Source organism: Falco punctatus, assembly GCF_963210335.1.
Source record: "Falco punctatus genome assembly, chromosome: 11".
In the NCBI taxonomy this organism is placed as follows: Eukaryota; Metazoa; Chordata; class Aves; order Falconiformes; family Falconidae; genus Falco; species Falco punctatus.
Window position 1 is genome coordinate 15490935 of NC_137591.1, and position 12447 is coordinate 15503381.

Here is a 12447-nt window from a genome sequence, read left to right on the forward strand (position 1 = left end):
AACAAGTCTCCAGTGCAGTAGTTTCCAGGGGGTTCGTGCTACCAAACTGGGGTTTCTGCATGAAAAGCAGATGCCAAGGCTGCAGCACAGCCATCCCCGACCGTGGCTTCATTGAAGATCCAATGTATTAGGGCTGTACAGCCCCCGTTAACCCCGTTACAGCATGGGTACAAGTGCTGTAAATGCATACATAAAAATCTGGGGTTTTTCTACCCTTGTCTGTAACTTGATTTTGTTTTGAAAGTTAGTACATCATGGTTTTTGGCTGGTGGCTCTGTGTTGGTCTGGTGAAGTTGTCTTACTTCAGTGTGTCAGCTGTGAAAGGCATATCATACTAGAATCATAGTGGTTTCAGTTGAAAGGGACCTTAAAGATCACCTAGTTCCAAGCCCCCTGCCCTGGGCAGGGACACCTTCCACCAGATCAGGCTTCTCCAAGCCCCATCCAGCCTGGCCTTGAGCACTGCCAGGGATGGGGCAGCCACAGCTGCTCTGGGCAACCTGTGCCAGGGTCTCACTGCCCTCACAGTATAGAATTTCTTCCGAATATCTAAGGTAAATGCCCACTTCCAGTTCCTATCACTTCATGCCCTTGCAAAAAGTCCCTCTCCAGCTTTCCTGCAGGCCCCCGTTAGGCACTGGGGGGCTGCTATAAGGTCTCCCCAGAGCTGAGCTGCTCCAGGCTGAACAACCCCAGCTCTCTTGGCCTGTCTTCGTAGCAGAGGTGCTCCAGCCCTCTGATCACCTTCGTGACCTCCTCTGGGCTCGCCCCAACAGGCCCATGTCCTCCTTATGCTGGGGGCCCCAGAGCTGCGCGCAGCACTCGACATCTGAGTTCCCTGCTCAAGCCCAGTGGTAGCAGCCACGAAGCAGACGGGGTGTGCTGAAATCCTGGCAGTCAGCTAGAGAAGCACCACGCTGCTGCACAGGTACGGGCATGTCTGACCACAGTCCCAGGATTTAGTTCTGGTTGTTTTGTTTTTCGGTCTACTTCCACTTCAAACAAGTTCTGTGCTGTGAAAAACACTGGATAGGAGGGGAAAAAAAAGAGATCAGCTAAGTGGCAGAACAGCTTTGAGAAATATGGGCCTTTGCAAAGCCTTGTCAAGGCTGTCAACAAACAGTTTACTGTCTTACAAGACTGCAATGTCTTTGGTTGATGTTAGTCTAGTGATTTTTTTTTTTTTTCTTCCAAGGGAAAGGAATGATCTCTTCTAATACAAATAGATTATTTTGAGGATTTCTCTTCTTTGAGAAGTCTGAAAAGCCTTTGAATTTTCTCAGCTGTTACGATTGCTTCTTCTGATTTGTCATATGGTTCTCAGTGTTTTTTATAGCTATTCATTATTTTCTTGTTTATTTTTGATGTTCGTATAATCTGTCCTATGTAGGTTTGAAAATGAGAGCTATTTGTTTTGTAGTTTAATGAAGGGAATGGCAAACAGCCTCAGACTGTGCCTCTGGTGTCCAGAGTGATCAGCATATTTAACATGCTCAGCGTGACACTAAGATATTAGCTGATAACAGTTGTAATTGACTTACAGCCTCTCTTTCCCTACCCACTTTGTTGGATGCTGGGGATTTATCTTTGAGACCCCAGGAAGATGTAGCGCACAGAGGGCAGAAGTGTTAGAGGGGTTTTACCTGCTCTGTTGGAGCGGAGGTGGTCTGATGTAGTGGCACGGTGTCGATCCGGGTGAAATGCAGGGAATTCGCAATGAGGACTGAGTGACAACTCCCCCCACCCCCGTTGGTTCTGAGCGTTTAGCAAACGCAAAAAGAAATTCAGACTTGGCAAAAGGAGAGTGCCTGGAGCCAAAAAAAGCCATTCTTATTAGCGTTAGCAAAGGTTTACTTTGCTGGCTTATTGAATGAAAACTCCCTAGAGTGTCCAGGCTTTATCCTGTGTTAACAAGAAGGGGCAAAGCTGGCTTGTCAGGAATGGACTGCCGTGTAAGATGTCTGTAAAACACAAGAGTGAGGCCAAGCCGAACTGGAGTGCTGATGAGAAAAGAAAATCTTCGTCTTTTCCTCTCAAATCCTATTTATTTTCTCTGTGAATGATTGCGGTAGACCACTGGGCTGCTGTGGACTGGTGAACTGAATTGTGATGTTGCACTGTTAAAACAGCGTCAGTGAACTGGTCGGTGCCATGCCTTGCATAGGTGGGTCTGGCATTTTGAATGATCTGCTGCACTAAGGAGCTGGGAACCTGGGCTGGGCTGGGCATTCCTGCGGCCATTCTCTATTTGGGGTTCACATTCACTGCACACCGTTTCAGGTGTTCCTCAGACGTGAGTATGTCACTTCAGAGCACAATGCAGCTGAATGTATTGAAGTAATTCTTTTTGTTGCAAGATTGGATGACCTTGGTCAAGTCTTGTTCTTACTGTATTATTCCCCTCTCTGGTACTATATTCCTTCTGTGCGACTTGGGAAGAGATGTTTTGGGTTAGAAATTTGTTTTCAAGGTGACAGTTAATAGGGACTGTTGAATACAGAATTGAAGGTAAGACTCTGATACATTTTAAGCATTGAATTGCTTTTAATGGAAAACAAGCTTTTGTTAACCAGTTTTAGACAGAGCAGAGTAGGCTTTCCTTTCTTCTTGCAATATGCAACTTGGTTTAATTGGAACAGATGAGGCATTGATTTTTCACCATAGGTAGTAGAAGGATGATAACTAAGTTAGCATGGGGTCTTGCTTGTCTTCAGTTTTTCTTGTAAAATCTTCTAACTTTGCAGATTTTCTAGGATATGGTGCTGTTATATTAATAACTTTGCATTAGCGCTAGTCAATTTTTGGATAACTATATTGAAGGATTAGGAATAACTCAAATGCATCTGAAGAGATGTTCAATGTTGAAAACTAGAGCTGGGTCTTATTGCAGGTACATATAAAACTGTAGCTGTTGGATCATAGTATTAGTCTCATTCTAGTATTTTACTAATGTGGCTTAGTTTTACTAATCACACGGCACTAATTAAATTCTTATGTTACAGATTATGGGAAGTTTAACTTCATTCTTTTTTTAAATTGGGAGAGCCTCATGATGGGAAAGCACGTGGACACATGATTTCTCTGGAGACTAAATAGTCTATTATATTGTATGAATATATACCTACTCACCCTTGCCTCTTCTTCCCCCTGCTTTCCTCTGCAGAGCGTCTCAGATATTACAGAATTACTTAGTTTCATAAACTGGGTTATGAAAGGCAGTGGGGGTGCTGCATATGTGGCAAGATAGGTCATACAGGATTTATAAGAAGGACTGACTGGGTCATGCTGGTTCCTTGGTGCGTCTGAGCTATGCAGCTATGACTGATGTTCCTTACCTCTCTCTGCCTCATCACTGTAAAGCTAGTGTAAATTTTATTTCTGTAGTAGGGATGCTAAAGCTTGACCAATGTCGCAGGTGCTTTGTGGTGGTGTTCCTAAGATGATTCGGAAAATTAAGCATCATATTGTAAAAAATATAGTTATTAATTCAGTGTTAGTCTGAAAGACTTTCAGCTAAAGAAAAACATCCTTGCTTAGCTGGAAAGATCTCTGCATTCCCCTGTCTTAATCACCTGGAAAGCTGGATGGAACAGGAGGAAAAAGGCAGCTCTTGAGCATGCTGTGTCGGTTGCCCGGAAGCTCTTAAAAAGACCCTTTTTTGGCTTTTGAAAATAAAACCTTGGGAAGGTTAAACAGTAGAGTCAGGACGTGGCAGTCTTTTAGAGGTCTTTCTCTTCAAAGATGAAAGTATATCAAGGAGCATGCTTGGAGCAGCTTTCTCTTATCTCTGGGGTGCTCTTGAGCAATGTTGCGGGGAGAGGGATGGCCAACAGTGGCAAGTATTCTGCAGCGCTTGTGTTTCGTCTGTAACAAGTTTCAGAAGTACAGAAGAACAAGGAAGCAAGGCAGGGGCACTAAGATATTTAGAACTTGGAGCACAGCTTATGAATACGATATGAAGACAGAGAGACCCAATGCCTTTGCAGTGTACGGGTTTGAACATTAACATTTCCATTACTGATCTAGTCGTCTTTAACAGCAAATAGGCAAAGAAACTTAACAAGGTGAACTGCTCTGTTTCCAGCGGAGGGTTGGCTTTTTTTTTTTTCTATGGGAGACTGCAGTATGGCCCAGAGGTAGGGATTTAAGTTACAACTGAATTTTTTCTGGGCAGCTTTTATTGCACTCTGAAATTCAAGCAACCTTTTGCTCTAGGGAGTTTCTGCCTGCCCCACCCACAAGCCCAAGCAGTCAGTGATCCAGAGAAAAAGTTTATTAAGGTCTGAGGGGAAGCAAGTTATTTGTGCAGGACAGCTGCTCACCATGGTCTCCTTTTTCTGTTTACAAAGAAGTAACTTAACACAGTTTTTCCTGGTCTTACTTGTTTAGTTTGGGCTTTGTTGTTGTTGTGAGATGCCACTGACAGTCTCCGTATCGCTGATGGATGGATGGTCAGAAGGACGTGGCTGACAGCAGTGTCTGTGGCCCGAGTGTTCTCTGGCTCCAGCTCATGTCTGGGTACCTTTTTCAGCATTAGCTTTTGTTACACTGATGATTAGTTCGTTCAGAACTGCACTGTTCTTTTACTCGGAGCCACATAGAGTTTCATAAATATGTAGGTTGCATTAAAAATTGTTCACTGTGAAGCTGTTCATTTTTATTCGAAAGAAAAGAAGCAAACCCAAACCCTGTTGCATTAGTTTTCAAACATTGCTTAATGTTTTCTTGCTTTTTTAGAAAAAACACGTTACTGATAATCTGGTATGGGCTGGTTAGTTTATTTTGAATTCTTTTTGCAGCAGCACACCGAGTTAAATTCTGAGTCTGTAGGCTATGACAATAGAGAGAACAATATATTGCACAAAGCACTTAAATTTGTTCTTAAATTGTTTTGCATTTATTGTTAGTTGAATAGTTTCTGCTGGTTTTAGTATCACAAAAGCATCAACATTCTTTCAGAAACTGTTTATTAAAATAGTTAAAATAAATCCATTTACAAGGTCAGGAACTCTTACCGAATTTAAAAGAAAAAAAAAAGTCTCTGCCATAAAGCTTGCAACTGTTTCCTAGAGACACATTGGGTACCGCAAGTGGTGCTTGATTATTGCTTTTGTTTTTAACACAACCCTTCCCCCCTACCTCCAATTAAAAAAAAAGTCCAAAAGGAAGCAATGAATTTAAGCATGATAAAGCACAGGTACGTCGCTATCCACTTGAAGGTGAAGGAAGATGTCTCAAAATCCGGGTGTGCAGTGATATGTTATGGAAATAATGATAAAACTTGAGTCTCAGGAAGTCAAAATCTTCTGGACAGACTGGGAGCAATCAGAAGGCTGACTTAATTTCCCTTTTAGCCATTATTGTTCCTCATCTATTCTCTTGGATTATTCTGATTGCTTACTGAAATTATGCTGATTAGTCTGTAGTGTCTGTGAAATAGTTTTATGATTTTTCCTTTGGGTGCTACAGGTAAAAAATTAATCCAAGCTTGTCCCAAGCTTTTAGCTAAACTATCTCCAGGGAGGTTTTTTTTTTGATATATCATGGTGGCAATTTTTGCTTCTTTACTCGGCAGGAGCTCCTTTGCAATTGTAATTTCTGCTGAATGCAGTGCATCCTTTGTGAATTTTTAGGTTTATTTTTTTTTTAGTTGCAAAACTCTATCAGCCCAGTGTGAAAGATCTAGTGATACAATATGACTGTCTCTTCATAACTGCTTCTGGCTTGTCCTGTAGCAGCTGGTGTATCACCACCTAAATTGAGGGCACATCTTTTACCCCTAGGCACATGGGTCTGCGCCAGGGAGAGCCGTGCTCTGGCTGTCCTGCACTGAAGCACTGTGTTTGCTATTGCATGCCCTTTGTTGAAATATGTGCGGATAAAAGCGCCTGTGATTGAAGAGCACCTGCCTGTAGCTGGAAATTGGGAAAAGGGTTTGTTTTTATGTATAAATAAACATAAAATCAGTCAGCCTCAGATGTCGGTTCTCTTTCGTTTCCCCGTGTGAGAAATCACAAACACGCTTGTGTTGTGTGCGCTACACTGAAGTGGCATCACTCCTCTTAAAGAGGAGCCAAGTAAAGAAGCCTACTTGGCTATTTAATCATCTCCTGCCACAGTCACATTGCCTTTATTGAGAGCCAGAGAAATTGTTCCATAATGTTTTCTGTTAATTCCCATCTTTCTCTCCTTGGGGAAAAAAGTGAGTGTCAGTCTTGTTGCTGTCTGTGTGCTCAGGGAACAAACTTATAATTGATTAATATTAACAGTGACTAATATAAAAGTTACACATTCTACTTCTGAAAATGATCTACAGTTCACAGAATTTCTTTGTCTGGCATTTTGTGCTCTTCAGCATTTCTAGTTCTCCTTGTCAAATAGGTAGATGTATTTTTAAAGCTCTCAACATGCTCCAGTACTCGTAAGGGTCATAAGTGGCCCTTGGATCCTGCCACTTAAATGTGTACATAGTCATTGTTATGTTTTTAAAGTAACGTTAATTTCAGCTATCTCAGAAATACTTCCACACAGTTCTGTCCGTTGGTCTTGGAGAGACCAAGCCAACGTGGCACCAGACTCAGCTCTCTGGATCTGTAATTGCTGCAATGAGAGTCATTCTTCCAGAGTTGTTCACACATCTGTAATATCTAGAGCCAGCTTTGTAGTTAAAAATAATTTGGGTTTGTATGGATGTTAATTTTTCTCTGTCTCCCCAAACTCTTAATAGTAGGGGCTGAAGCATGATCTGGCCTCAAACAGTGAGATGTAGAAGAGGATGTATGTAGTTACTCAGTTGTCTGGTGAAAGAATGAAGTCATTAGCAAAAGGGAGCACTCTGCTGTTGAATCTTCTATCACAGCTACTGCACTCTATCACTGTAATTACATTTTTCAAATGCAAATGATAGCTTTAAGAATTCTTCCTTTGGTACATCATTTACTGGAGCAGTGCAATTCATATTTCTCAGTCTGGGACAAATCTCGTCAGAGGCTAAGGACAGGCGAGTCTCATCCATTGTCTGAAGGTGTTTATTGGGTAGAAATATGGCAAACTGTAGAGTCATATGAAGAGGATTTCTCACCAAGCAGAGTATTATGCAAAGTTGCTGTTAACGCTTCTCTTCAGAGGAGTGACCTACACGTAGCAAAAGGGAACACCAGAGCCGTGGCAGGGAGGAGACCTGCAGAGCCCTACTGTTAAGTGGTGTTGCTCTGTTGTTCTTAGCCACTCCATGTTTTGAATCCCTAAGAGATAAGGCAGTGCCCTAGATTTAATTTTGTTGTTCTTTGAGGTAGAGAAATGCAGGTTGTGTCAGATTAGGGGAGTGGGAAGAGCTTAGCCTAGTCATCTGCAAATCCAGTGCCTTATATTCAGAGAGAATGTTATCTTCCCCCACCCACCCAATGTGTTTTAGTGCAAGTACGTCACTAACATTCATACTTCCAACTTTAACACGTATCATTATTTGGCATTCTGTTTAATGATCACTGACCTTGCGTGATTACATCCCACAAACCTGCCAAATTCCCAGCTACAGTACAGGTGTACTGTCAGTTTTTATTAAAAATATCTGTCTTCATGTCAAGTAAAATTTGGTATTCCAAATTATTGGTGTTCAGCTATTGATGGATTTTTTTTTTCTCCTTTTCTTCCAAACCCTCTGCTTCTCCAGGTATGAAGATGAATAATGCAGACCGCTGGTTTCGATGATGCTGGGCTTTTATAACTGGATTCATTAAGGAATACAAAGAAAATTCTTACAGGGATCAATAATGGTGTCTTCTGGCTGCAGAATGCGAAGTTTCTGGTTTCTGCTCATTATCAGCTTCCTGCAGTGTACTGAAGGTAAGCTGTAGTTTATTTTTTTTTTTACTTGAGTTTGCAGATGAGATGAATGGTCTGTACAGTTAATTTCTGTTAGATGATTTGGACTTTTAGGATGTTAAACTAGAAGTATCTGTAGTGCGTTCTGGGTTTAATTTCTAAGACTCAAATTGTCTCTTTTAGAATGAAAAAAGAAAATACATTTTTCGGTTTTGATATAGTGTGGTATGTTGAAACTGAGATGCAATGTTCAGGCAACTGAAGTGACATTGTTAATATCCTTGGTCGGTAGGTGCCTTGTTTTTGGGCTTTCCCTGTTAATTCGTTTTTCTGTTCTCATTGTGCAGCCATTTATCAACAATGTATAGATATGTTAAATGTGATATAAAATAACTAAAAAGTGGAAATGAAATACCCGTTTTACTTTTGTAATTTGGCTGGCTGAAAATAAAATGGAAAACACTTCATTAAGATTAGAACTATGCAAGATAAATTTCAGGAAATAAAAATCTAAGTGCATACAGAAATAGCATCTACTTAAAAATATTTTTGCTTTTTTAAAAAAATGGGGAAAATGCTTCATTGCTATCAAATGTGGTGTTTAAAATAGCTCTTAAATTGAAGAGATGAGGAAGGAAAAAGCTTTTTTAAAAAAGTATCCTCTATCTCATTTTCTTCATAAACTTTATTTCATCCCTTTAGTCTGTCTCCCCAGCTGTTCTTGTGGCCCTTTTAATAGACAGAGAAACACAAATGAATGATCAGGAAAACATGGTTTATGAATTTTTAATTACAATTATTTGTATAGAACTTGAGGTTGTTCCTGGGTGTAATCATTTTGATTGACTAGATTGCAGGTGAAAAGAGTGGTTGAGTAATAAAATAGCATCTCCGTGCCTTATTACATTATTCAGTAGTCAGTATATAATACATAGGCTTCTTTCGTGCATCTGTGGTGTGATCACACCATCTTTTAAAGCAGATCCATACCTTACCCTGTTAAAATTCTTTGAATTTTAAGGCTAAATTTTCAGAGATACTTCAGGAAAGCTGCTCTGCCTCCCCCTCTCTTCTTTCTGAAATCTATACAAACATAAAGGATCTAGTCCCCAAAAATGGCAAACCCCAAGATTAAAAATTTAAATATTGTATACAGTCTTCCACATTCACCATGTAATTTCCTAAGCATTTATTCTAGACTAACACAGCTCGGGTCTTGTGTCGTAATGATAGACAAGCTTTACTGAAATAGGTTGTTCCTATGTGTGAACGTACACATGTACCAGGGAGTGAGTCCTAGGCGTCTTCGTGGAGGTTTCTGAATGTGGGGAAGTCTCATTTCACTTAAATAGCATTCACAGTCAGTTTCTCCTCCCTGCCCTCTTTCTTCTTAAATATTGCCAGAATATATTAGAAAACTTGCATTTCCCACAGCATACTGCTGATCTTGGATGGTTTCATCACTGGTGGGGTTTCTGGTTTGCTAGCTGATGTACTGACTGCTCTCTTGGTGTCTGTTGAGTCAGTGGACTTGAGTAAAATCTCACTTTTATAGGAAAGTAAGTGCCAACAGCTGGGAGGCAAAATGCTTTTCAGCCTCTTTTCACAGGTAAGGAAGGTAAATGTGTATTAGGAGAATAGGATTATAAATCTTAGAACTGGCTGGTTAGGTAATCACTTCTGTTAATTATAAATGCACTTACATTGCAAAAGTGGTTGCACTAGTTGAAACCAACGGTATAGGAAGTAGAGGCATCTGTTTATGTATTTTCTGAAGTTTTAAAATACTAAGGATTTTATTTGTTATTGCAGTTGTTTCAAATCCCTATGTCTAGTACATTTTACAAAGATTCACGTACTTGCAGTTTCATGCTATGTGGTGGTTGAAAACATTTGAAAACAGAAAGGAAAAGCAAACAAACAACTCTTGGTTACAGTAGCAAACAGCATGCTGCAAAGAGTGTTTTATCTGCTGAGTTTGGAACGGAAAAAGTCAACTGAGAACTTCTGCAGATTGAATTTTTGCCATTTGCAGAAAGCTAATTTTCATTGTCATCTGTAATATTTCAAGTTCATTTTGTTCTGTCCCTGGTTTTTTTGCTTTTAGTAGCCAGTAGCAATCTTTTGATGCTTCAGTTGTGAATTTACTTTTTTAAAGTCTATACAAGAGCTGCTTTTTCAGCTAAAAGAAACAGGGAAGGAAATTGGGAGCAGATATCAGAATCGTACCAAATTAATTGTAAATTCTTAAAATAAATGAAATACTGTGTCTGTGTATACTGGAAATGAATATTAATATAGAGTTGGCTTCCAGCCACAGAAGCAAAATGAATACCGCATTATTACACTTTCTCACAAGATTACATTGCCTTCTGCTTCAGTAATAAGAGATGCCAAGTGTAACGTGCTTTAGTAGCACTTCATGCCTGGAAGTATGAACATGAACAAAGGTTAAAATAAGAGCAACTAACTTTTGCTAGAAATAAAAAAAATATCTTTAATTCTCTCACTTGCAGCTTAGGGGTTTTTCTAGAAATCTTATGTATATATGCAGGTTGTTGTAGTTGGTGGGGGAGAGGAAACGTGGCTGAATTCCCTACTGTTCTATTTTAATGTTTCTGTGCAATTAGATGGGACAGGGGGGAAGATCCTGGATGTGGACAAGTGAATCGTTTGTTCACATAATGAAACATTTTCCAATCAAGATAAAGACTTTGTTACTTTCACAGTGCCTTAACTTTAACTCAGCAGGGAACTAGCAAGCAGGCACAGTTATATGAAGGCTGCAATTTTCTTTTAGTGTCAGCTATCCAAACAGGGATCGTATCTTCAGTTAAGAAGGTCTTGGTTTAGCCTTTTTTTTTTTTCCTGGCTAGTGCAGTCCAGGTAGGGTTGTCTTTGAAGCAGTCCACTTGTTCAGGTAGAAGGAACCTGGAACAGATGAGTGCTAGCAGCTGGAGGGGAAAGCTGCACCGAGTTATATACACTGCTGGTATATTGATCAACAACAGGTCAATATTGTTGTGTAGAGAGCTGAAAAACATCATTGCTGCCATCAACAGCAAGCATTGCAGCCTTAACTAAAGAAAAGATGAGAGGCAGGAAAAAGGAATGAAAAGCTAAAGTTAAAAGCTTGAATATGAATGTCATTTCCGAAGGTATCTTCTGTCACTTTTTCTAACATACTCTACTATAGGTATGTCTTTAAAACTACAGTTTTATTAGAAAAGACAGACTGAAAGAACTACCTTGGGAAGTAGTTTGAGTTGGAGTTACAGAGGTAGCTGTGCGCAGCCTGGCCTCGCGCTGTGGCTGATAGCCTGGGGGAGACGGGAGCTCCCGCTGGCGCAGTGTCCATCCCCATCCCTGTCCCCATCCCTGTTCCATGCCACCCTGGCTCTACGGTCTCGCAAAAGGAGGGTGCTTGTATTCCTGTGGGTTCCATGCAGTTGAGCCCCGCACCTTTACTTACCCGTTTCCTACAAACTGTAGGAAATGAATTGCTTCTGACACCATCTTTTCTTTTTTTTTTTTCCCCCCTTCCTAATTAGGTGAAATCATCCATCAAGTTAAAAATTATCTGAGAAAATACAGAAAGTCAGAGAGTGAGATCACACATGCCTTGTTTCCATAGCAAAGCAGAGTAAAAAGCTTATTATACATATTATTGGTTTCTCTTCAAGCAAGTTAAGACAGATAGACTAATATGCATATGAAAAAAAGATGTCAGAGCTAAACATTCTGATTAAGATTGGTTTCTGGACTGTACAAGTTTAGATATTTTAAGTTTTTATCTTGCTTACAAAGTCCACCTTTTTGACTAGCTTTAGATGCCTTTTGTTCTTATTGTCTACTACTGCTTGAGAAGCACAAGTGCTTGGGAAGCACTGAAATAATTTTAGTTGCTTGCATTTTATTTTAATCAGGCTTTACTATAATTTTATTCATTTTATTATGAATTATTATCTAGACTTTGTCCAAAGAAGAAGCATCATGCTGTCATTATCTATTCTGTTTTCCTAAATGGCATTCATGTTTTTTAAGAAATCCATCCTGTCTTTGCCTCTGAATGTACATTTTACTTAACATTATGCCAAGAAATACACATTCTTGTAAATTCCAATTGTGCCAGCCAAGGAGCTGAGTGTTAAATTGGAAGCAGTTGTAAGTGTATATCCAATGTTAGTGCATTTACTGAAGAAGACATATTAAATACAGACAATGTACACTGGGCCACTACAAAGGTATTTGATATTTTAGTGTATTGCTTCAGGTCTTCAGCCTCCTGTCAAGGCACCCAGACTTAGAACGTCTAAGACATACAGCACAGGTACTCACATTTACTAGGAAGTATTAGTAGGATTGCCCAGGATAAAAATTAAAAAAATCTTGTACCCTGGACTTGAGAAGAAATCAACTTCTGTTAATTAGCGGATTTAAGTTCTGCAAGGGGTGAAACCCATTACGGGGTCATGCAAGAGCAAATAGGAGCACTAATTTAATTTCTAGCCAGGGAATTTGTCACAGTGAGAGCTCTGTGAAGCACACAGTTAGCAGGCAACTACTTGGTTTAACAGAGGTTGCAAAGCATCCATAAATGCAACCCAGCGTGCTGAGGCCAGC

General features: G+C 40.1%; 1 protein-coding gene across 17 annotated transcripts in view; it reads left to right on the forward strand.

Annotated features, from left to right (window-relative positions):
- ADGRL2 (adhesion G protein-coupled receptor L2) overlaps positions 1–12447 on the forward strand; it is a 404716-nt gene that overhangs the window by 267012 nt on the left and 125257 nt on the right. For all 17 annotated transcript variants that reach the window (XM_080406960.1, XM_080406962.1, XM_080406961.1 and 14 more), the window contains one exon: positions 7673–7845. In XM_080406960.1, the coding sequence (XP_080263086.1) occupies positions 7773–7845 (73 nt within the window). In that variant the 5' untranslated portion in view covers positions 7673–7772. The remainder of the gene's footprint in view (positions 1–7672; positions 7846–12447) is intronic.